Source organism: Platalea leucorodia (assembly GCF_965183815.1).
Source record: "Platalea leucorodia genome assembly, chromosome: Z".
Lineage (NCBI taxonomy): Eukaryota > Metazoa > Chordata > Aves > Pelecaniformes > Threskiornithidae > Platalea > Platalea leucorodia.
In genome coordinates, this window is record NC_138858.1 from 51,790,515 (window position 1) to 51,815,945 (window position 25,431).

The window sequence follows — 25,431 nt, forward strand, 5'->3', positions numbered from 1 at the left end:
CACCAGTAAGCCAGAGTCCAGCCAATCATATCTGTCAATTTTAAGGAGTGCCAAACACTGGTAAGGCAAATAGCAGCCAGACTGCTTTGCTTATGGCTATGGTTTCAGGCTGTAGGTAGAACCACAGAGGATATGGCTGCAAGAAGGGCCCAGAAAATTTGTAAAGCTGCCCAAAAGTTAAAAGTCTATGACTGCATACTAATACTAACAATATTTAGTTCTGAAATATTGCTGGGTATACATGGAAGAAAACGTCACTTATTTATAAAGTTCTCAATTATCTATTTAAGCATCATTTTTATAACATTACTTCTGCTACTGCGGAGTAAGAAAAACCCAGCTTGTTCAGGTGTATTTCAGATCTCCTTTTCTTTTGGAATTTCCTAGACTTCCCCTAACTGTTCATGTTTATGAAGGTGACTTAGAAGTCAAACTTTTCACTACTGATTTGTGTCCCTAGCATGCATCTCAGCACGCTTCCCTGAAAACCACTCTTTAAAATCAGCACAGTCCAAAGCAATTTCATACAATTGCTCTACTCATGGATGTTAATCTTTACTTTCTCAGACAGGCAACAACAGTGGCTGTGTAAGTGAATCTCCTCCTTCCCCATACCACTCTATCAGATGGCACCCTGCAGCATGCTGTACATAGTGCAATAAGACTGTGGCTGTACAGAACTGCTTAAGCATGGGGCTCTATTTGCCTATGCTACATGCTGCCATCTTCCAGGCATCCTCTTCTAGCTATGAGTGTTGGGGTTTTCTCATTTTTTCCCCTTCTTTTTGCATTATACCATCTCTTGTACTCCATGAGAAGGTCATTATGGGCACCCACTTGTTTACTTCTTTGTTTACTTCAAAACAAATGTATAAAGGCTGTACCTTCTGCTTGAGACCCTCTCCTAGGATGCATAGGGGAAAAAAGAGTAGCTGTTATCAGGTGGGTTTAAAGTGCTTTTTTCTTTCTTTTCCTTTTCATTACCTATTTGCTTATATAGTTCTCCCCCTACCATGTCACTTGTCAGGTAGGACTGCAAGCATCTTTCAGCAGGAACTGTAAGCTTCCTTTGTTCTTGTTTGTTCTTGCTTTGTTTTTCTATGGGGCCTAGCAAGGCTCAATCCTGATGGGAACTATTCATGTACCACAACTTAATTTTTTTCTAATATAACCCCACTTACAGATAGTGCAATTCAAGAGACAACACAATGTCTGCCCATAATTACCTTTTGATTCCAGTTCGGCATTCCCAAAAACTTTGCTTTCCCTAAAGAGGCTTGTAGCAGAAAACCAGCAAAGATGTCCTCGTAGATCTAAGTGTGATACAGATACCAGAATTTCCCATTTATGTGTCATTTTGTGTGTGCACAAAATGGGTAATGTCTACTTTTAAAATCCTTTCCAGTCTTATTGGTGCTTTTGCCTGTTATTAAGGGTGGTCTTGTTCTGTTTTTCTAGAAACTGACATGACATTACATTTATTCCAGGCAAAATACTACAGTATGTTGATCTATAAAAAAAAAAAAAACTTTATCTGAAAAAAATTATGTTAATATTACAGGATTGGTTAGAAATGTACAAAAACCTCCCCACTCTCATTTCATTATATTGACATCTTCCATATGATTTGCTCATTTCTGAAACAAAGACATACCTCATTTGCTGGAAACTAACTGTATAATTAAGACAATATAAAAGTTATTAAGATGATGCCAGTATTATTTTGACTTCCATTATTTCGCAAAAGTCACATTATTTCTTTGTCCATAAATCTATTAATAGTGTCATATTTTGACTTGTGGCCAGCACTGTTCCGTTCCTGGAATCTAAAAGAGCTAACAATTTTGGGTGGGGATCCAAAGAATAAAACCAAGGCTAATTACTTTGTCAGTAAAACCGTAACGTTAATATTATCCAAGTTCTATTTTTTTTAATTGAAGGAGATTAAATCAGTTGAGTCTATTTGCTATGGAAATTTAGGGGTTGTTTAAATGTTTAAGCACACAGTTTAAAGGTTGAATGCTGCATGCTGTTGAATAGTTGGCAAAAAAGAATGCTTTTTTTCCTCTCTCCATTTTCACAGGTGCTTTGATTGGGACAGAAGAGAAGCAATGCTCATCACTGACAGCTGCTTCTTGTACCACTCAGTTGGGAGATCTTTCTGTGACCTGTTGGGTTCACTCTGCCTTCCCTCAACAGCTGGAGACTTGACTTCCCCCCCAATACACACACACTTTCTAGACAGCACTGCATGTACTGTCTTAAATAAATAATTTGCAATAGGACATGAATTCTGGGACTCATTGGTGTAAAACTCAAGCAGTTGCTTCAGATGTCCTTTCAGACTCACTGGAAAAAATTTAGCAGATTAACCTTTGTTCCCCATTTTCACTTCTTCAGGTGATAGACAAAGTGAACTCCATCCCAACAACTGGGACCATTATCACAGATGTGGTATTTGACTCCTCTGCATCTCTGGCCTAACATACAGATACTGTTCAGAAATTCTGCTGCTGCTGCTTCTTTAGTTTCTGCTGAAACTCCCTTTCCAGCCTCCATAGCCAAATGTCTTTTTAGAAATTATACCATATTATCTTCTCTGGTCTCCTATACACACATACTTTATATTTCTTCAGCTTAACAAATGGCTGCTCCTAAATTCTACTCTGTTGCCCAGTGTTTTGTTCCTATTATCCCCTGCTGAATCTCTCCAAAAGTTTCTGTTATAATATCATATCAAATTTAAGCTTTTAATTATTATTTTCAAAACTCACTCTCCAAATTATTCTCCCTTCCAAAATTCATCCTGCCTCTCATGCTTCATTTATTCCACCAATGTTCTGAAGATTCTAGATAATAGGAAGAAAAAAAATACATAGCTTCCTACATAAAGTACCCTAGACCTGCCCTTTGAGCACCCTACGCTGTTGACATTTAAGTCTTTTTCAGAGAACGACTTCTACAATTATGTGAACTTCCCTAGTAAGCCGGGTAGATGTGTAAACATGTAGTTCATATGCATTTCATTTCACCTCTCCCCTGCCTACTTGTTTATCCTTATAGATGATGAATTCCTCTGAGTGTGACCCTGTCCTCGTATAGCCTTGAAATGGGTAGCAATGGGCAGCTTAGTAAAGGACACTGCTGGTAATAAGAGTGAGCTACGCCTTGCCCTGGGTGGTGTTATTGTAGCTACAAGCTTTCCTCATCTGAAGGTAACTTTTACATTGTAAAGTATGCTATTCCAAGGACGGCATTCACTGGGAAAAGACAATGTAAGCAGTAAAGTTGCTAGATGCTGGGTCCAGAAGCTCAGTTTGAGCCTTTATTCTTTACTTTCTCATCATACTCATTTTCCTCATGATGGCAGGCACAGAGCCCAACTGATGTTAAGAACAGTAATGTTAAGCATATTGAGCCACCTTGCTGACTTAAAAGCTATTATGGAGTTTAATGCTGCATACAGGCCAGTTTATACAGCATACTTGTAAATTAATTCAGAGTTTTAGAGTTTTAGAAGGATTGATGTGTTTATTGACCTATTGGAGCTTGCGATTTTGGTCAAATTTTCTTTGATCTTGGTATTATTGTTAAAACATTGAGCAGAAGAATTATTTCATCTCTATGTGACTGTATTTCTAAAACAAATTAACTCCATTACAGTACTAATATGATTATTAATAATGTTATCTTTCCAGTAATAGTGCAATTTAAGCTTCATTTAAAATTATGCCTTAGGAGTTCAAGGGGAACAGCAAAGCCAATAAGGATCACATTAAGCCTCTTGTTTCAATGTGTGAGAAGCGTCATTTAAATTTTTCAAGCCAAGTCCTGGCATTAGCTTTGGGGAACTTGGCTCTGCTCAAAGGAACAGCCTTCTGTCAATGTCAAGAACAATCCTAAAGAGTAAAAACAGTGAACACAGAAGGCTGTACTGAACTTTTGATTTAGAAACAAACAGTGAGCAAAGATTAACATTTATCTGAGCTTTCCATTTGTTTCCCCCATTGCAGACATACTAACATGTATGCCATGACTTCATGTTGCTATGTACTCTACCAATGGAACAGAATAGTAACAGGGAAAAAAAAAGGAAATCCAAGTATATTTTAAATTGAACTCATGTCTCTGTAGAGAAATTAAAGTATCTGTTTTTTGGTATAAATCTTGGAAAATCTCAGCTGCACAAGTCACAGTCAGGCTGTATGTTAACTGTTCAAAAGGTTTTCTCAATTCCACATGAAATATTTCTTCATCTCCTAATTTTGAAGTTTAAAGTACAATTTAGGTGACAGTGTTACAGCTTTAACTGGAGGAGGAAAACAGAACATACAAGATGTCAGTAAATTTAGAACAGGAAGAAGTAAGTTCTTGTACATTCATCTATGACATGGATGTTTGCAAAAAGTGCTGAATTAGAAAATAAAGCTCTTCTTTTTTCCAGAGGGAACTGGGAACACAGTGTAACTGTCTGAGCATCCTCACATAGCCTCAGCAACCCTGATTTGAATGACTGCTTCAACTAAGAAAGCAGATGGTCATTTCTCCGTAGTCTACTCCCTGCTGGTGCTAGTGCTAAATGATGCAGGTTTTTACTGCAGTTCTGTGGTATGGAAATGCAAATACTAAACTTTATTGCCAAACACATCTTGTAAAAGTAACCCTGCTACTGAAGGTTAGTTCCTTCTGTTGCTTAAAAAATTAATGGTCATACCAATCTGTGCTTTTGAAGTAGCTAAGGTAGGGGGCGTATCTTCCTAGTTTTCGTAAGACTGTTCCAAAATATTTCCAAATATTTTAAATGATCACCACTATTAAAAAAAATCATTTGACACTATCCTTTATCCTTTAAATGTGAAAAAAGTAAAGAAAATGGAATAAATAGTAATGTGATAGTGACAATTTGTACCCCATCATCATAAAATGGGAGCTCCCAAGCAGAATTCTATGAAACACTAGTTGCCCACAGAGTACTTGCAGCTAATTCTTGGAAGGCTGGCTAGTCGTACACTGCTGGCTTTAGTCCTTGTTTCCAGCTGTTACATCATATGAAAGACAACTAAAAATACATTAAATACTTCTCCATAAAAGCAAGTTAAAAACTGCTGCAATAATGTTAGGCACTGAAAGTAGAAGTGTTGTGTGCAAAGTTATGAACAGAAGCAAGGAAAAAAAAAGATTACAATCTCTGCTGAAGTGTGGTCTGTGATATGGCAAGAGAAAACCTTGACTGTTAAGGTTCAATTTCAGTATTTCAGCATGTTTTGGATATTCTAAAGTGTATCAAATGTTCAAGGTCTCAGTCCAATAATACATTCAATCACAGACCTAATCAATATTTTCTGTTACAGTTTGGCCTATGCTTCTGTACCTCACTAAAATCAAAACCCATATGCCAAGGAAATAACTTACTGACAGCTACGTCAAGTGTTCAGAATAGACAGTAACAGATGCTTCCCAGATATTAAATGGTCTATGTGGAAATTTAATAGGCTAAAGGTGCTTCCTTATAAGGCTGGAGGGTGTAACATATTGGAAACACAAATCAATAAAATGTGCAAACACAAATTAATGAAATGGGCAAACTGTGAGGTTGGAGTGAACTGCAGTGGAGGAAAAGAATGATAATTTATTACAATTGGATGACATATAAGTGGCAAAGAATATGTTTCCCTGGTTGGGAAAAGGGGTGGGGGGGACATCCAGTAGGATGGCCAAAGCAAAGTATTCTAAATGTTTAGTAATGGAAATTAAGTTATCTTCTCAGAACCACTCTGTTAAGTAATCCTTTAAAATAGATCCCATATCACCATGAGAAATGCATGACAGAATCAGGACAGAGAACAACAAACATTAGGTCCCTGGCAGCCTATAATGGAAGAGGTGGAAGGGGCAAAGAAATACCACAGAGCATCTCACCGAAGTGTGTGTTACGCATAGCCAATTGATAGCCTCTACTCTGCAACCCAGAGACAATCAGAAAGTTCTTGCTGTGAGCCAAACACAATACACAATGCATACGACACCTTGTCTCAGTAATATATCAAGCCAGAAGGAGGCAAGAAAATAAGTCAAACTAAAAATAAGCAAAGACTACAGACAAGATAAATGCTACTTCATTTAATCAAATGTCATTACTGTTCTCAAACAGGTCTGAAAATGGAATAATCCTGATAGGTGTCTTCACAAACAGAAATGCCTGACTCTGCCCAGTACTCTTCAGTTGATGGAGTTGTTTGCCTGCCTACTGACGACAGTAAATTTATTTCACATTTGTATGATACTGAAGATTCCTCTCATGCTTTCTTCATATTTCTAATTTTTATTTATACTGTGTCTCAGTGTGACTACATGTTTTGGGTTTGGTTTTTTTTTGTAGCCTTATTGTTCCCTCAACTGGGAGACTCCTACACTTTTGATAAAAGCAATTCTTACAAAGAACTCAGCTTGCAAAAAGTATTATGCTGTGGGCCACTAGTATCAAGGATGCCTCACCTTAGACCAGTCTCCCATTCTCCAGACGTAGCATTTGGAATAGTCCTCACAGTCCTCTGCTTCTTTAGGTCTTGTGGATAAAACACATTTCTTGCGGGGATTGGTGCACCTCACAGTCCGATGCCGTACTCCCTTACCACACTTTACAGAGCACTGTCGGAAAAAGATGTTTTTCAGGTTTCTACAAAAGTCATAGTTACCTCATGTTATTCACTTCTAACGACCTCTGCCAGGTTAACATAAATATTTCAAGACTTCAGTGATTTCCTGACTTGCAATCTTCAATTGCATAGACACTGTATTTGTTAAAAACTAACAAATGAACAAAAATTCCATATAGGGCAGAATGATAATTGTTGCATTTTCAGCTAAAAATATATAATTAGATAAAAATTATTTGCTTAAGGAAAAACATCTGAAAAGTTATGATTAAGTGAATGCAAAATGTTATACTGAAAAAATTAGGCAATCTGTGTTCTATGAGTGAAAGGAAATATAATGAAAGAAAATCTAAATAATGTTCATAAGAATAAGATATGAAGCAACTTCACAAAAACTCTGCTAGTGTCTAATAGACCTTTTCTGGGAGGGAAAAAAGTTAAAATGGAAAAGTAAATATTCTAAAACTATGCAAGAACCCAGACTGAATTTGAAAATTCAAAGTCACTGCATATACAGCATGTGAAAACTCTCTTTGAGTTGCACAGAAGGGCTTAATCTATGTTTTTTTCCACCATTCCCACTTACACTGCCAAAAATTATGCCATTTCCTTCTCAAAACATTATCATTGCTTTTGATCATCCCACTGCTTGCAGATCAAAACTCTCCTTTGCCAAGCTGATTATAACTGCAGGAAGCAGTAATGGCTAGCTTCCAATATAATGGTGATAGTAGGAATGGCCATGGGAAACACCTCGCTCTTCAAAATATATTTATTGCTTCCAACAAAAACATGCTTACTTGTTTCTCATCTCTCAAGTAAAACTAACCAACTAAAGAGTTTGGGTTTCTTTCTTGCACCTCTGTAAGTGAAAACCATTTTTCTCACAGCCAGCCCTTGCATTATAAACCTCTGTGTACCAAACCAGGAACTGCTGCTGTTTACTTCTCTTATCTCTACCTTAGCATCTGCTTTTCATCTTTGATAACAGTCCCTAAGTCTTAGCTCCTTCTTCCTTGGGGATCAAGGGGTGCTGCTGAGCAGAGGAGCCCAAAGAAGGGACTGCACCCACATTCAGAAGCTGCTATTTGTATTTTGAACCCAGAGGGACCCATAGCACAGCATCTGGTATGGGAAGCCATCAGAATTGCCTTGCTCTTCCAATGGAGAGAGAGGGTCCAAGTAACCCCTTCAGCTTGTCCAGATGGCAGTGACAACAACACCCTTCTTCCACCACAGCCAGTTACTTTTAGAAGTAGTATAGCTTTTTAGAGGAAGAAGAGAGCCAAATGGACATGCACATTAAAAGATCTTAAATTAATAAAGCTTTTTGAAAAAGAATTACATTCTACAGCAATGCTTCAGGATGCAATGTATGCAAAATTGTGTTATTTACAAGCCCTTTTGCCCACTGCTTGTGCTGTTCTTGGAAAAAGAGGTAAGAAGAGAGAGGAAGGAAGAGAAGCGTCAAGCAGCTCCCCTCATTGCCTCTATGCATCAGAATGGCAGCAACCATCTGCTGATCAACATCCTTGGTGCAAAAGTATGTCAGAGATGTTCCCACTCTGAACACAAGGTCTGGTAGCTGATTAATGATGGCCTTAATTCCATTTATCCCTAGTAACCTACTACTACCACAGTCAGGACATACTTGATTATATGTATTTGAAAATCGGCCAAAAGAAATTGTTCCAGGACATTAACTAGGTAAAATGTAGTAGTTCTACATGGCTAGTTTTCCTAGTCCCTGATCCCTTTGCCAAATCATTGCATGAGGACCGTGAAAATCATTAGGCTGAGCTGTGCCACTTGCAGCTGACAAAATCATATTCCCAGAAAACAGTAAGGCTTAAATAATCTTTATGGACTATTTGTATAAATAAATGCAGCACCTCGGACCAGACTCCCGCCTCCCACACAGTCATGCAGTCCTGGCCTTCACAGCGCTGTGCAGAAGCGGGCTTTGGCCCAAGGCAATCCCTCTCCCTAGCTCTGATCAGGGTCCCATTTCTGAGCTGCTGTGTGCAGGCTACTTGTCTGTTCTGGGTCCCTTTTCCACATGTCCTTGAACACGGAGTCCATTCTGTCATCATCCACCTACAAAGAAATACAGGGAATGCAGTAACAAGAAATCAGGAAGGGAAAAGTACCATCACATCATCTTACTCTCTTGCTTACCAGTACACACACCCCAGACATACTTGCATATTTTCTGCCTCCTTTTAACTTCACTTTGTTAATGGGCTACTTATTAATCTAATAAATTTTACATTAAATGGTATTAATGTTCATATCATTTAATTCCCCAGCCCACTGTCCCATTGTTTTCAGAGTACTCTCCTCTCATTATAATTCCTATTAGAAAACCTCCAACATACACACACAATTTAAATATAACAGATCACTGATCAGCCTGCCTCTTATTCTCTATCTATATGACTGTCTGTATATCAAATGCATGCCATGCACATGAAGTCCAGCATTCTTTGAAAATACTTAGTTGCAAGACAGAATAACTCCTGTGTGAAAGACTCGTTGCTCTGGAGGAAGTATAAAGGCTCAGACTTCTTCATGTTCTTCAGGGTCAGGCCTAACTCAAGTTGCGTGGTTTAAATCCCAGCAGCAAGGAAGGCTGATGCAGCTTGGCAGAGCCCACATACCTGGAGAGCAATCGTTCTGGAACATAATTTTCCCTAAATGTTCTGTATCTCCAAACTATGGCCATGTGCCCTGAAAAATCAAACAGCTCTGCCACTGATGCAATACACAAGTGTATCCCAGGAGACTTAGATTGCAAGGGGGAGTTTTTAGGAAACTGAGATTTAACAAATCTGTTCCAACCTTCTGTCATGCATTTGTTGTAAGAAAATACAATATTTAACCAGGGTTTTTTTATTACCAGTCCAGAGTCTCTATTTACAAATCACAGCCTGTCAAGATAATGCAATAGAGTTTAAGACACTTCCTCAAGTGCCAATAACAAACAACTAGTTATGCAAGCATATGCTTTAGTTACATTTCTGTTGAAAGATACCAATATTTGTTTTGTAAGATTCACTAACACTGTATTAAATACTGGATATATAGGTTAAGGATCATGATAGCTTTCTACACTTCTCAGCACAGCATCTCTGAGTAGCAATTAGCAACATTTAAAATATTTCATTTAATAAGCTGGAAAAAGTACAGAACATTGAAAAGATATAGTTGACAATGCCTCAGGAAAAGATCAGACTCTTCCATTTCCATCCATTAAGAGTACAGTGATGTTAATAAAATAAAATAAAGATCTGCTCAAGTATGTGTATAATGAAATACAAATACTCCCTCCAAAGTGTAATGCCCTAGTCTGGGGAAGTCCAAACCTCAGTGGTTTGGTCTTATTTAAAATGTATCATAATTGGCATTTTATCAATTTCAGTATTTCATCCTTTCCAAGAAAGCTATGTCTTCTGGTTCATTTTACATGCTTTCTTCAACAATATTGCATTTTATTTACTTTGCATTGTTTTCTTTAAAAACAGCGTCTACCTCTCCTCCAGATGACTGCAGTAGATCTACCCCAGTGCTTACTCCTGGGGACGCCAGCCACCTATTGCTAGCTGCTCTCCTCTTCCTTGAAAGGTGGCACATACTTTACCCAAGTCCACACAATACTTGGGGACTTAGTCATAATTCTTAGCTGCCACCTGGAAGCAGGATGGCAAACTCTGAAATGGGTCATTGTGCCAGCCTGGACAGCCAGTGCAAGGAGCAGGCTGCCAGCTCGGCTGCAGGGACACCGAATATGGTGGGCTTTGCAGGGCACAGGCTGCATGCTGCAGCTACCTCGTGGGGTGGAATTCAGAGAAAAAAAGCTCCTCCTGCTTCTTCCACCATTCCACCAATCACAGTCCAGTTCTGCCTATTGATCCACATACAAGGAGAGGAGCGAGGACAAGGCTCTTTATACTTCAAATTGCATCAATGTAATTATTGATTAACATTTATTTATTTATATATTTACTACTTAGTGCACCCAGAGCTTACTGAGAGCTTTTACAGGAGCGAAGCCCTGATTGAACAAAACACTAACATATATCATTAATTAAAAGCATGGGATTAAATCCATCTTTATATAAACAGCATTTAAATTTCAATTTCATAGTACACATCAGTCTGTGAGAACTCTTCCTGACGAAAGTAACGAGCTGCTTTACTGAATAAGAATTGATTTAGGCATGTGCTTAAGGGCTCCCTGTCATTAAAACTTGGGAGAAACAACAGCCAGTGTTTCCATTTTCCCCACATTTTCCATTATGACCTTTTGGATGTATGTATTTACTGCACATTTATTGACAGAGGCAATCATCTCTCTTAGCTCTTAAGATTTTTACATCAAGATATTACAGTTTAATTTAACCAAATCACTATTACCTGGTCTGGCATGGCTGCTCATTGCACTTGCGGATCTGTGGTTCAGGTTTTGTTAAATATTTGCACTTCTTGCTGTCCACAAGACTGATATTCTTGTTCATAATCTTTGTGCAAGAGACTGTTGTCTTTCTTTCACCTAGTAAAAAAAAAAGCAGGTACATGGGGAAACCAGGAAAAAAACCCTTTTTGTTAAAAATGGAAGGACAAAGGTATCTTTATCAGATACAGCTATTTCGTGTACAGTTTGGATAAAAGACCTGTAAAACCTGTACAAGTGTAAAATCTCAAAAGAAAATCAAAGCTAGCAGGGAGCCCAAGACAAATATTAAAGTTTGTAGGTAACAGTGTGATTTTCTAATCCAATGTTTGCACACCACTCTCAACGGAGTTTTGCTGTTTTATTCCTGTGACTAGTCATAGGCCAAAACCTTAGTCTTACTGGAATAATTGTTTCTTTCTCAACCATTGAGATCCCAGTGTTGAGAAAAGCTTGAAGAAAAATTATGTAGAAAGTATGTTTGTTCATTAATACGTAAAATAAGGAAAGGAATGACACGTCCTGCTTCTCCGTATTGCTTGAGCTTAGTAGTTCTGCCTGGTTTAGCAGTACGCTGGCAGGTGTGGCTGGCACACAGCTAAAGGAATCAGCATGTGCAACCTTCAGTAAGGAGCCTGCACTACTCCCTATGAACTAAAGAGGCCACACAACTGACCTGATCTGTAGGGTAATCATTTAGGAAGTTGGGTACTGCCTGCAGAGACCTAGTGCATGTTATGTTCAGAAACTTTGCCCTGATGGGTGGGTTGGAGCCTGGTGTCTCTCGAAGCTGAAAGCGTTAGAAATCTGAATTCAACGTAATACCTACTGCAAGCAGTAACTTGTAATTAGACTGGAGACTAATTTTTAGAAAACTAGCAATCATTGAATTAAAGACTTATAAAATAGGTTCATAACCATTTGTTTCTATGGTTATAATACTCTGTTTCTATCTGGAAGTGTACCAACAAAAAGGGTGCATCCAGGAGCAGGGCAGACTTAAGCATGCAATGCTCACCAGCAGTCAGAAATGTGCCTGTGGGTGGAGCAGTTAAGTTATAAATGTGCATTATGTGTGCGACCACAGCTGACATTTTACATGGCATGTGTGTATGTGAAAGCACATGCAACTAATCTATCATATACAGCATTTGAAATGTTTGACATTTCTGACTTTCTGCATTTACATATACATCTGTGTATTCATATCTCTCCCACACAAAGGAAGCTCTTCTGCAATACAGGAGGTTGCAGACCAGTTACATATATAAACATGCACAAAACCACATGGCTTCATCAATAGTTTCATCCTGACATACACTTTAAACATTTAAGCAAAACTACCAATAATTGTTATATTCTTTAATCAGATTCATTAAAATATTGATGTTAAAAATTGAAACACAAATATTTACACAGGGTACAAGCTGCAGCATTTTAATTTCATTATTGCTTCATATTCAAGCCAAGAACTGAAAGAACACTTAAAATGGTTTTGTCTAAAGTAAGAAAAATCTTTCACTTGTATTTCAGAATATTTGCAGTAAAAATACCTTTTATGGAACTTTGTATTAACTCAACTATTTTAGACAATAACAAAAAATCAAGGCCAGTTAAAACAGAAAAATATGATAAATAAACATTACAGTAAAACACTTAAATATTTATTTAAACATTAATGTAGAATAAATTACTGGCATACTGCATTTTAAGACTTCTCCAGATGACAGGTAACCTTAGAAATATTTGGGGCAATAACGAGAGATTGTGGTAGCATTAAAATTATTGTAAAAATACTTCAGGAAACTGTAAAAAGCATGAATACTCCCGGTGAATAGGAATGCACTACTAAGAAACAGAGGATGCTACTTAGCACCATGTACAAAATACCTTCAGGGAAGAAGCTTTCTTATCAAACCACAAAGAGCATGTCTATGGAAACTACAGTAATCTGTCATGACACCAGGATTGTTCACAGAGTCAAAGGAGCTAGAACACTGTGTTCCTTATGCTGCTGTTATGAGAAAGTAAAGCATTTCCAGGCCTTCTTATTCAATCACAAGGTGCACAGCAGTTTTCAGAACTGCTGATCAGAGCAAACATGACTGTCAAGGTTGCAAGCAGGAAAGACAGGTATCAAAAATCAATATAGTATTCACAGTGTAGGTCTGACTAATTGTACAGATCTCTATAGGTTGCATTCATTAAACAAACTCTGAAGTGTTTTTTCGGTGTAATTACCTATCTGAATAAGCAGCTTCTAAACAGCAATTTTAAAGGATTTTGTTACAGCAATACTGTTCATGTTCCAATATTTGTTTTCATATCTGTATTTTGTTCTTCCAAATTCACATTTTTTTATGGTTTATAAACATAAACATAGGAAAAATATCACACCAGCATGCTAATATCTGCTGTTCTAAGATTTGTTCCATATGTTTCTGGATCATCCTCAACTCGTTACTAACTGTACATATTTGATCTGAGATTGGGGTTCAGCTTTTCTGTAGTTTGCAATGTCTTTTACAGATCATTTATTTTCAATAGTTCCAAATACAGAATGGAATGCATATGAACTTACTATTCTTGTTCTAGCTCTTGCACTTGTATTTCTTCTTGGAAACTGTGTCCTGAATTTGCTTTGTTAATCTAGATTTTGTTCCTTCACTACTTCACTATCTTTTTCTAATTACTTTAATTAGTTTGAATCTTTTCCTAGAGTTATTACTATTCTTTTAATATAATCAGGAAACTTGAGACTGAAGTATGTCCACCATTGTATGGAATCATACAAGCCGCAATGACGATATTACTATTAAATATACAACACTGACCGTCAGAGTCTTAAATATTAATATACCATGTGCTTTCATTGAGAGAGAGATATATACACACACATATATGTATTGTGGATGTACATACATATTGTATATACATATACATTTTTAATGTATATGTGTATGTGTGTGTTCATGCATTTTTCTTTTATTTTACCTCCTCCACATACAGCATCACAGTCCTCCCAACCAGAATGAGTCCACATGAAAAGAGGTTCCGGTACTTTAGAGCTCTGATTCTCAGGAAGAGGATCCAGTGGGATTGTGTACTCATAGTGTAGACCATAGCTCTGGTCATGGAAAAGCAGCACCTGCAAGATACAGAGAAGGAAAACCCATGTACACAGACACTGTGGAAGACAAACTCCCAACTGTGAGATCATCTTGAAAAGCATGACAGAATGACTTAATGCTCTGTAGCCATTCAACACTCCTGATGGATTTTGTAGAAGAAATTAATGAGTGTATCCAAATCAAGACAATGGCAAAAATTATTTTAATTAACATACAGGTCTAAAAGCCCTCCATGTGAAATAAGCAAACAAAATGCACCAGAAATCCGCAGGATGATTATGTCCTGTGATTTCAGCGCTCTTAAATAGAGGAGGTCTTTCCTAGATACATCAGACTTACTTAAAACTATTTTAGCTAACCAGCCAATTCCTTGCATTTGAAGTACTTCATCATCATAATCTCTCCCTCTTTCTTTCTGGTGGCTATCAACATTTCCTCCCCTACACCGAAATGCTTCAAAACCCTACTTCTTCATGGAGAACTTGGTGACTGCAATCCTGAAATGGCGATGCTGTGCTGTAGTCAGTCAGGACAAAAACCATCTGATATTAATTTGAAGCTCTCTTCTTAAGCGGCACATCAACTTTTATGACATTAGTAGGAATGCTGAGACCTTACATCCTGCCTCAACAATGTAAATATTATTCTTGGATTTAAATGCGTTTTTTTAGAAGTGCGCTGACAGATCTGTATATATAAGCAGGTACGTACACAGATATATATGTATAAGCAGGTATAACTTACATAGGTGTCATCTTCAGGAGCCTGGAAAAAAATATTAGTTACCATGCTATATGATAGGAATGAGGTAAAAAACCCCAATCCATATTGTCATACCAGTAAATGTAAAGGTGATGTTGTGGGACCTTTGGCTGATATTTTCTCCCAGAGACCTCTCCGAACATAATGGACAGTGGTCCCGGCAATATTGAATGTTCCTGAATGCTCTATCTTCCAGTCACTATTGATTGACTGTTTTCCAGCATCTCGAAGAGCTGCAAAATATACGAAAAAAAGACCAATATAAAAGCTGTCTGTTCAGTAGTGATATGGGCCTCCTTTCACTTCCTGTTTGGATAATTTAACAAGTAGGTGAAATTACATAACTCTGTTTCCAAGGATATTTATGGATCCTACTATACATGAATTTCAATTGGAACATGCTTCAGAAACACTTTCTGGAAGGAATGCTTGGCAAAACCATGTGTGTCTAACATTACTTGAAGTTAACATCAATGTTTTAATGCCTAAAGAGATTGACAGGCTCCAGCATAATTCGCAATTTGATCACTTAATTAATTTAAGGCAAAGGCAACCATTTTATATTCCTAGGATGGTCATTTCTATAATCCATAAAGGCATGGGAAATAAAATTTTCACAAAACACTCTTCAAGATTCGCGGAACTAGGCTAAAACTTCAAAAAAAATCTAGTTCATAATCCTTTCCCCTCTAATAACTACATTTGCCTTTTTCTCCACCTTAGAATGTGACAATAACACTGTCATCCTACCGAAACACTTCATATTTATACACCACATAATTTGATGCTTCAAACAGATAGGAAAAGCTTGTTCTTTTTGGCTGAATCATTCCTTTTGTTGGCCTAATTTACATTCAAAAACATCATCAAGTCAGGTAAGATATATTTCATACATTGAGAGCACAGGATTTTACATTAGTTTTCTACAGTAAACTGAACAGATTCTTCTGTGAAGGACTTGTAATTTTATTTTACTTTATTTTATTTTGTTCAGATCAGGTCTGAAATAATCATGTGAAGTAGAATATACTTGAAGTCACCTTCTGGACAAGCAGTTTTACACATTCCTCTTCATTGAAATTGCATGTTTGGCATCAGGCTGTTGTAAGAGAACCTCAACAGTTTAAGCCTTGTCCAAAATTTCTTTTTTAAAGTTGTAAGTTAATGTGAGTCACTCCTGTAATCATCTTTTCTCCTATTCATATTTATACTGTTATGTTTTGTTTCTATGGGAAACAATGGCAATAGGTCTATGGACTGGCAGAAATACAATTGCGTAAGACACCACTGATGTCTGCCACTGCAGCACTGTGTAACAAATGTTAAGACTATAAAATGCATTAACGCTGTAGAACAGCCCTGTACTAAAAATAACCAGTGATTTTACAAGATTAAAAATTGGTATTTTAGGTTTAAACATTCTATTATTAATGGCAATTAAGTTCCGTTTAGTGTTTAAACTTTAGGGGTCAATCCTCTTCCCAGTGGAGAAATGAAACAGATGTACTCAAAAGCGCTGAGGTCCAGTCGGGTCATGCTGCTCAGATGGAGCAGCATCCTCTCCCTGGAGAGCAGAGGACTTTGCATCGTTTTGTCTTGTCTTTAAAATGAATGTGTGTGCCACTGCACGCAGACATATGCAGGGGACTGGAATCCCATCCCCAGAATACAGAAATATGTCAGATCTTGCATTTTCTGCTTTCAGATTCCTCACTTGAGCCACTGGGATTAAACAAAGTAAGAAAGGGTATCCTCAAGCCTAAAATTTAGTCTTCGATTCAGGCAGTCCAGCTTCTGTTCTTGACTCTGTCACCCCCCATATTGTAAGCAAGTTCACTGAGTTTTATTCCACACCACACATGTACTCCCACTCTGCTTAGCTTTTGATAAAGGAGGATTTCCTGTACAAAGTAATGTAATACAGGAAGAAAATTCAGCACACAAGTGTATCCTCTCTTAGGCTATACAACAAATTGAGCAATACATCTACAACTAAAAAGACAAACAAAGAAAGCTCAGACTGGGAAAACCTACTGCAGTTGTAACAAAGACCAAAATTTTAGTGCTAAAACAAGGGAGCTAATTACAAGTGCATCTCTGCAGAGCATAAAATAGCCATCGTCACAATGACAATTAAGTGATGGTGATTACTGTAATGTATTTTTTAATTACTGTACCAGGGATATACAGTCTTCCAATTTTAATGAGGTGCTAGAGGCTACACAGCCATAGAGATGCAACATTTCACAGCTCAGCTATTGCATCTCCCAGGGCTCCGTGGGGAGCAACAGTGCCCTGGTCCTGGTCCTCCACCTGGTAAATCTGTGCTTACTAATCCTTTTATTGTTTTGTATGGAAAACTCTAAAATACTACTGCAAAACAGCACTGCTCTACTAACTTCAAAATTTTTCCTTCAGTTGAAATTGCCACACTTTATGGAGAGATTAAGAAAAAAAGCGTTTGTACCAAAATAAGAGGGAAGTTGACATCTTGTGAACTGTGGATTTTTCCTTTTGTTCTGTGCAAAATTTAGTCATACTCTCCAGAAAAGTACCAAAACAATGTCATTTTGACTGACTCCTATTTTTCTCAAGAAAACAGACAAATACAAAAAATAGCTGAAATCCAATTCTAAATAAGATTACCTTCACTGGTATCTTTTGTCAAGAAAGTAATTGTTTCACTTCTGTTCAGGTTAGCATGCATTCCCTTCAAAGACAAGTCTTTCTCCACTTCTCTCAATCAACTCACCACCCAGCCTGTATTGTTATTGAGGATTATCCCGGCCTTGCATTTGTCTTTGTTGAACTTCCTGAGGTTCATATGGGCCCGCTCCTTGAGCTTGTCAAGGTCCCTCTGGTTGGCATCCTTTTCCTCAAACGAATCAACTGTACCACTCAGCTTGATGTCATCCGCAAACTTGTTGAGGGTGCACTTAATCCCACTATGTCACTGATGAAGACACTAAATAGTATTGGTCCCAGTATGGACCCTCAAGGAACACCACTCATCACAGTTTCCACTTGGACATTGAGCCATTGACTGTAACTCTTTGGATGCGGCCATCCAGCCAATTCAATAACCATCTAACAGTCCATCCGTCAAACCCATCTCTCTTCGATTTAGCAGCAAGAATGTTGTGAGGAACAGTATCAAAGGCCTTACAGAAGTCAAGGTAGATGGCAGCAGTTGCTCTTCCCTTGTCCACTAATGCAGTCACCACATCGCAGAAAGCCACTAGATTAGTTAGGCATGACTTGCCCTTGGTGAAGCCATGTTGGCTGTTTCTAATCACCCCCCTGTCTTTCATATGTTTTGACAACTTCCAGGAGGATCTGTTGCACGATCTTACCAGGCACTGAGGTAAGGTTGACTGGTCGGTAGTTCCTAGTGTCCTCTTTATTACTCTTTTTAAAAATGGTGAAATATTCCCTTATCTCCAGTCACCAGGGACTTCACCTGACTGCCAGGACTTTTCAAATATGCTTGAGAGTGGCTTGGCAACTACAGCGGACATTTCCCTCAGGACCCTTGGATGCATCTCATCGAGTCCCATGGACTGGGTTCAGGTTCCTCAGGTGGTCTCAAACCTGATCTATGATGGGTAGGACTTCATTCCACCAGTCCCTGCCTTGATGTTTAGGGACTTGAGAGATGTGGGAAGAGTGAATCTTGAAACTGAGGCAAAAAATTGTTGAGTACCTCAGCCTTCTCCATGTTCATTGTTATTAGTTCTCCTGTCTTATTTATCATGGGGGGCGTGTGTGTACACTTTCTTTAATCTTCCTTTTCTGAGTAATGTACCTGTAGAAGCCCTTCTTCTAAGAAGCCTTATTCTTCGCATTCCTTGCCAAATTCAGCTCCAACTGTGCCCTAGCTTTCCTGGTCCCATCACTACACATCTGGGCAGCATCCCTGCATTCTTCCCAAGATACGTCCCCCTGGTTCCACTGCCTATGCATTTCCTTCTTACACTTTAGTTTGACCAGGAGGTCCTTACTCAGCCATGCTGGTCTACTGCCTTCCTTGCCTGATTTCTCACATGTGGGAATTGAGAGCTCTTGTGAGCTAGGAAAAACGTCCTTAAAGAGCTGCCAGCTCTGTTCTGCTCTTTTATCCCTGACGGCTGTTTCCGAGGGGGTTCCATCCACTAATTCCTTAAACAACTGAAAGTTTGCTCTCCTAACATTCAGGGTCCTGGCTTTACTCTTCACCTGGCCCATATCCCTCAAGACTGAGTTCCATCAGAGCATGATCACGGCAGCTCAGGCTGCCACTAATCTTGACCTCTCTAAATAGTTCATCTGTGTTGGTACGCAACCAACGAGGGCCAGCAATGCCGTTTCTCTGGTTGGGCTGTCTATCACCTGGATTAAGAAATTATCCTTGATGCACTCCAAGAGTCTCCTGGACTGCTTTCGCAGAAGATGTCGAGTTATTGAAGTCCCCAAGCAGGACTGGAGCCTGCAAGCGTGATGCTTCCTGTAGTTGAAGTAAGAACGCTTTGTCAGTAGGCTCCCGTTTGTCAGGCAGCCTGTAGTAAACGCCAACCGCAAAGTCTTGTTTGTTAGGTTGGCCCCTAACTTTCACCCATAAGCTCTCAATCTGTTTGCTGCTGCTTTTCAAAGACAGCTCTGTAAAGTGAATCCATTTTTTTATATACAGTGCTTTTTTTTTATCTTGATGTAAAACGGTTTCAAAAGGTGTTACTAATTAACCATCTTCTATGTCCCTCTATATATGACAGGAAAACATGTTCAGTCTCAGTGAACTCTGGTCTCTGCTATGGGACCAGGTCCTCAACTGGCTTCCCTTGAAATTAGAAATTACACAGCCTAAGGATTTGGTCCAAGGTATTTTAAAACTATTAGCATTGTCAGAAATGAGGGATTCAAATTTTGTATTATTTGTCAGACCTCATCTGCTTTCCCACACCCTCCTCCCCCAAAATATGGTACAACATGATTTTTTTTTACTAGGAAACATATTTCATAAAGGAAACCAGACACGAACACAGTACACCTATGGACCTGATACCTGTAAGAGAATCAGCAATTACAATGTCACGCAGTGTTAAACTGCAGGTCCAAAGGGTCTATATCCCCGAAGCAGCTTGATCACATATTTGAGAACAATGATACAGCTAATCTGCTTCTTTAGTTCAGCTGAAAAAAAATAATTCCTCTGTTTTCCAATTAGCAGAGAAAAATTTCAGGTTTTAGATTTTAAGTCACTTGTATGGTTCTATACCATTAACTAATCTTATTAATTCATTATGGGGCCTGGACCTGTCATGTCATTATTGATATAGCCCAAGATCAATGCATCCCTATGAATAAGAAATCAGGCAAAGGGGACAGGAGACCTGCATGGATGAGCAAGGAACTTCTGGCAAAGCTCAAATGGAAAAAGGAAGTTTACAGAATGTGGAAAAAAGGACAGACCACTTGGGAGGAATATGGGAATGTTGTCAGAGTATGCAGGGATGCGGTAAGGAAGGCTAAGGTCCACTTGGAATTAAATCTGGCAAGGGATGTCAAGGACAACAAGAAGGTCTTCTTCAAGTACATCAGTAGCAAAAGGAAGACTAGGGAAAATGTGGGCCCACTACTGAATGAGGTGGGTGCCCTGGTGATAGAGGACACAGAAATGGTGGAGTTACTGAATGCCTTCTTTGCTTCAGTCTTTACTGCTAATGCCAGCCCTCAGGAATCCCAGACCCTGGAGGTAGGAGAGAAAGTCTGAAGAAAGGAAGACTTTCCCTTGGTCAAGGAGGACTGGGTTAGAGATCATTTAGGCAAACTGGACACCCACAAATCCATAGGCCCGATGGGATGTACCTACAAGTGCTGAGGGAGCTACTAGATGTTATTGCTAAGCCACTCTCCATCATCTTTGAAAGGTCATGTAGAACAGGAGAGGACACAAGGAAAGCCAATGTCACTCCAATCTTCAAAAAGGGTAAGAAGGAGGACCCAGGAAACTACAGGCCAGTCAGCCTCACCTCCATCCCTAGAAAAGTGATGGAACAGCTCATTCTGGATGTCATCTCTAAGCATGTGGAGGAAAAGGTTATCAGGAGTAGTCAACATGGATTCACCAAGGGGAAATCATGCTTCACCAATCTGATAGCCTTCTATGACGGCATAACTGGCTGGGTAGATGATGGGAGAGCAGTGGATGTTGTCTACCTTGACTTCAGCAAGGCTTTTGATGCTGTCTCCCATAACATCCTCATAGGTAAGCTCAGGAAATGTGGGTTAGATAAGTGGACAGTGAGATGGATTGAGAGCTGGCTGAATGACAGAGCTCAGAGGGTTGTGAACAGCAGCACAGAATCTAGTTGGAGGCCTGTAGCTAGCGGTGTTCCCCAGGGGTCAGCACTGGGTCCAGTCTTGTTCAACTTATTCATGAGTGTCCCGTATGAAGGGAGAGAGCGTACGCTCAGCAAGTTTGCTGATGATCCAAAACTGGGAGGAGCGGCTGATACACCAGAAGGCTGTGCTGCCATTCAGTGAGACCTGGACAGGCTAGAGAGTTGGGCAGAGAGGAACCTAATGAAGTTCAATAAAGGCAAGTGTAGGGTCCTGCACCCAGGAGGAATAACCCCATGCACCAGTAACGGTTAGGTGTTGACCTGCTGGAAAGCAGCTCTGTGGAGAAGGACCTGGGAGTCGTGGTGGCAAGTTAACCATGAGCCAGCAATGTGCCCTTGCAGCCAAGAAGGCCAATGGTATCCTGGCGTGCATTAGGAAGAGCGTGGCCAGCAGGTCGAGGGAGGTTATCCTCCCCCTCTACTCTGCCCTGGTGAGGCCACATCTGGGTACTGTGTCCAGTTCTGGGCTCCCCAGTTCAAGAAAGACAAGAAACTACTGGGGAGAGTTCAGTGGAGGGCTATGAAGATGATTAGGGGACTGGAGAATCTCTCTTATGAGGAAAGGCTGAGAGAGCTGCCTCTCTTATGAGTTCAGCCTGAAGAGGAGACTGAGGGGGGATCTTATTAATGCATACAAATATCTTAAGCACTGGAATGGGCTGCCCGGAGAGGTTGTAGAGTCTCCTTCTCTGGAGAGATTCAAAACCCACCTAGATGCAATCCTGTGCAACCAGCTCTAGGTGAATCTGCTTTAGCAGGAGGGTTGGACTAGATGATCTCCAGAGGTTCCTTCCAACCTCAACCATTCTGTGATTATACAGGTGTCACATGAATGAGCTGTCTAATCTCAAAGCCTAGTGTATCTCTTACACAAAAATATTGTAAACTTCCTTTTTATATCCTACATTAAGAACTTTTTTTGAAAAAATGACATCTGCTAAATATAAATGAAGATTTAGCAACAGAAAAGGCATTATCTTAGACCACAGGAATTTAGATAATGCTTGAAACAAGTTCTTTATAGCTGTTCTTACAATAATTTTTTTAAAGTAACTGACAATGAACCAAGTCTCATGTCAATATGGTTATAAGCAGACAAGGTTCTCACTGCTAGTTTATTTCATAATGAATTCTAATTCCAAAATTAATAAGTATATGCTTTAGGGAACATTCTCAAATTAAATAAACACTTTTCCCCCCTCCATACTGCTACAAATAATTCCTATTCCTGAATACTCTACTGATGAAAGAAGAATCACAATCTCATATGCATTTTCTCATATAACTTCAGTAGGAAGGAATACTTAATGTTTGGCTATATCACGGCTTCTATCTTCCCACAGAGGAGAAGAAACTGGACAGACCTCGACAGACCCATCAATTCAGTAAATGCAGTTCCAAATTATACCTTATCTATTCTCTTACGATGCCAGAGCTCCTGTTACTGTGGTGTATGTTGATATACCTCAGATAAAGAGGATATCTGAGGTGTTCAGGAAGGACTCCTCTGAAGATTTGCTTCAACAGCACAATCACCCAATGATGCTGCTGGTGTGGGCTGTATTTTTACTAATCACTTCAGCAACATCATCACAGCTTCCAGATCAGAGTGACTCTGCTTTCTGACCACCAAGTAAATCCAGAGAAGGGCGTTTCATTTTGACTACATCTGCATTTGATCTGTGCTGCACAACAGGGCTCAAACCTTCCCTCACTTTAAATTAGCTTCTACTTTGTAAGGCAGAGCTTTTAGTGTACGCTGGATTAAATTGTGTTTACTGCTATATCTCTAATTATACAATTATTAATTATATGAAGAGCATTATTTAAAAAACTTAATCCTAAAATGTGTATAAGGCAATTAGCAAAATACAAATACTGTTGGACTGTATTGACTCATTTAAAGTACAGAAATGCAGAGAGTCAAAGTACTATGCAACATAAAATTAGCTCACAGAACTGTAAAGATAGAAAACAAATCAGAAACATGGGAGAATTTAATCTCTATTACATTTCACATTTTTAATCACAGTATTTTGAAGAATATTGTTTCTAAAATGATTTATGCCTTCTTCCCAAAACTTTCCATATACTACTCCTATTCAAAAATGTTCCTATTTGAAATGTTACTCCTTTTCAGTTCAGATTTTTATGCTTTCAGAACAAATCTCCTATAAGTGAAGACAATTTAAATACCTCCCGCTAGTAAAAAAAGAGAAAAAGGTGGAACAACACAAGTTTTAATTCAAAATACTAGAGCAAACATGTTCCTGCTTCCCCATAAAGGCTTAACAAAAAAATTTTGCAATGAAATACTGGCTGATCCTTATTCAGACCAACATGAGTGAAATTAAGAAAGGTAAAATTAAAGTGACAAGCGATTAAGACCTGATTATGCTAATTAGTATCTTTCAAAAATAAGCAGCATGACTGACATTATTTCATGGGCATAAAAAGCATTACAGTCTTTTTGCCTCTTGTAAGGGAAGGGATGAATCAGTTTGCTACTCATGAAAAAGGAATTAATTTCCCTAAATACAATTCCAACATCAAAATAAAAAATAACAGTATTTCTGTTGTCCACATATGCTAACACAGCAGACACAGAGGGAAAAACAACCTTGGAAAATTTAGAAAATACGTCAATGAAACTTCAGTTATCAATTTGACACTCTTACATATCCATCTCTATTGTCCATTGGGGAACAATGAAATAATCCAGATCTCTAAATCTCCTATGATATCTTAACAGGGCAGGTGCAGACCCCATGATAAACCAAGAGTCACCCATTGATAACTTAAGCTGTCATAATTAAGGTTCACCATCTTCAACATTGTCTCAATTGAAGTATTGAGAACACTCAGGTAAAAAGTTTCTTAAAACGTAGGTATTACTTATGAGCAGAACTAAGAACAGTGATCAAACCAGGGAATTTTTCATTTCATTGTCCTATTTCTCACACTAAGTCTCTCTCAATGTAAACTTAAGCAGTGCACAGAACAGTACTAATTATGATATTTCCTATGTTCACTTAAACCCTGTAACAATAATAGTTAACAAATTATACTCTCCCACACAACAGCTTTAGAACTCATTAAAAGAGAAAAAACTTTTTTTTCAATGAAAGACAATTTCATACAAATGGAAAAACTTAAAAAAAAAATCATTGTAATTAAATTTGTCCATTAAAGCATTCAGACAGTTCAAAACAATGCAAAGAAATACTTTTCTGCTTTCTTAGTCTAATTATGGAACTTTTTTTTTACTTTGTTGGTGATTTGCTATATGTTGGTCAGTGTGGTTTTTTTGTTGTCTGAGCACAAATTATTCCATGTTTCAGCATAAAAATCTTTTCACTAGTTTTAATGTGAAATATTTTCTTTAGCACTTTCCATATGAAAAATTTAAAATACTGAAAATAAAGTATGCAGAATTTTTCTTAAATCATCTAAATACTTTCTTTGAAAATTCTCTAAACAAAATGAGATGAGACAAAAGTTCAAACCAAAACCTATAAGAAGAATGGTGCTACAACCATTCTTTTGTTTTGTTATTTCTACAAATTTTCTTTAGAAGTATTTTCTACAGATTTTTTTTTCCACTCAAAGTCTTGTTTAATCACAAAAGCATGTTTAGCTAGCACTCTTAACTGCTGACCAAAACAGGACATGAACACTAAAACATATGACATTTACCTAAATAACTGTGAGCTGGTTTTTCTTCAACAACTTTGATTCTCCTTGCTCCTGCAGGTATCACCAAAGCTTCCACATAACCTAGACATGAGACCAGATGTCCTGAGTTAAATACAAAAGCACAGAAAAGTAGATCTTGTATGGTTTTTTTATTTCTTCTCCCCTATTTCGCCTTTTAAATGTAACAAGTTATAATTTATATAGCAATGGTTTGAGGGTTCTGACAAAATGTTGAAACAAGCTATGAAACTGTGCATTATATGTAATATATATACCATGATATACAGCTAAAACGGTATAGCAAAGTAAAACATAATAAGAACTAGTGAGGCTGGGCAGGTTGGGGCTGGAGCAGA

At 38.4% G+C, this 25,431-nt stretch overlaps 1 protein-coding gene across 1 annotated transcript in view; it reads right to left on the reverse strand.

Annotated features, from left to right (window-relative positions):
* Positions 1-25,431, reverse strand: part of ADAMTS19 (ADAM metallopeptidase with thrombospondin type 1 motif 19) — a gene marked incomplete at both ends in the record, with an annotated part of 153,604 nt that overhangs the window by 17,151 nt on the left and 111,022 nt on the right. The window contains 6 exons of the mRNA XM_082335783.1: positions 6,496-6,648; positions 8,549-8,753; positions 11,073-11,208; positions 14,104-14,257; positions 15,078-15,235; positions 25,076-25,156. Coding sequence (XP_082191909.1) covers positions 6,496-6,648; positions 8,549-8,753; positions 11,073-11,208; positions 14,104-14,257; positions 15,078-15,235; positions 25,076-25,156 — 887 coding nt within the window. The remainder of the gene's footprint in view (positions 1-6,495; positions 6,649-8,548; positions 8,754-11,072; positions 11,209-14,103; positions 14,258-15,077; positions 15,236-25,075; positions 25,157-25,431) is intronic.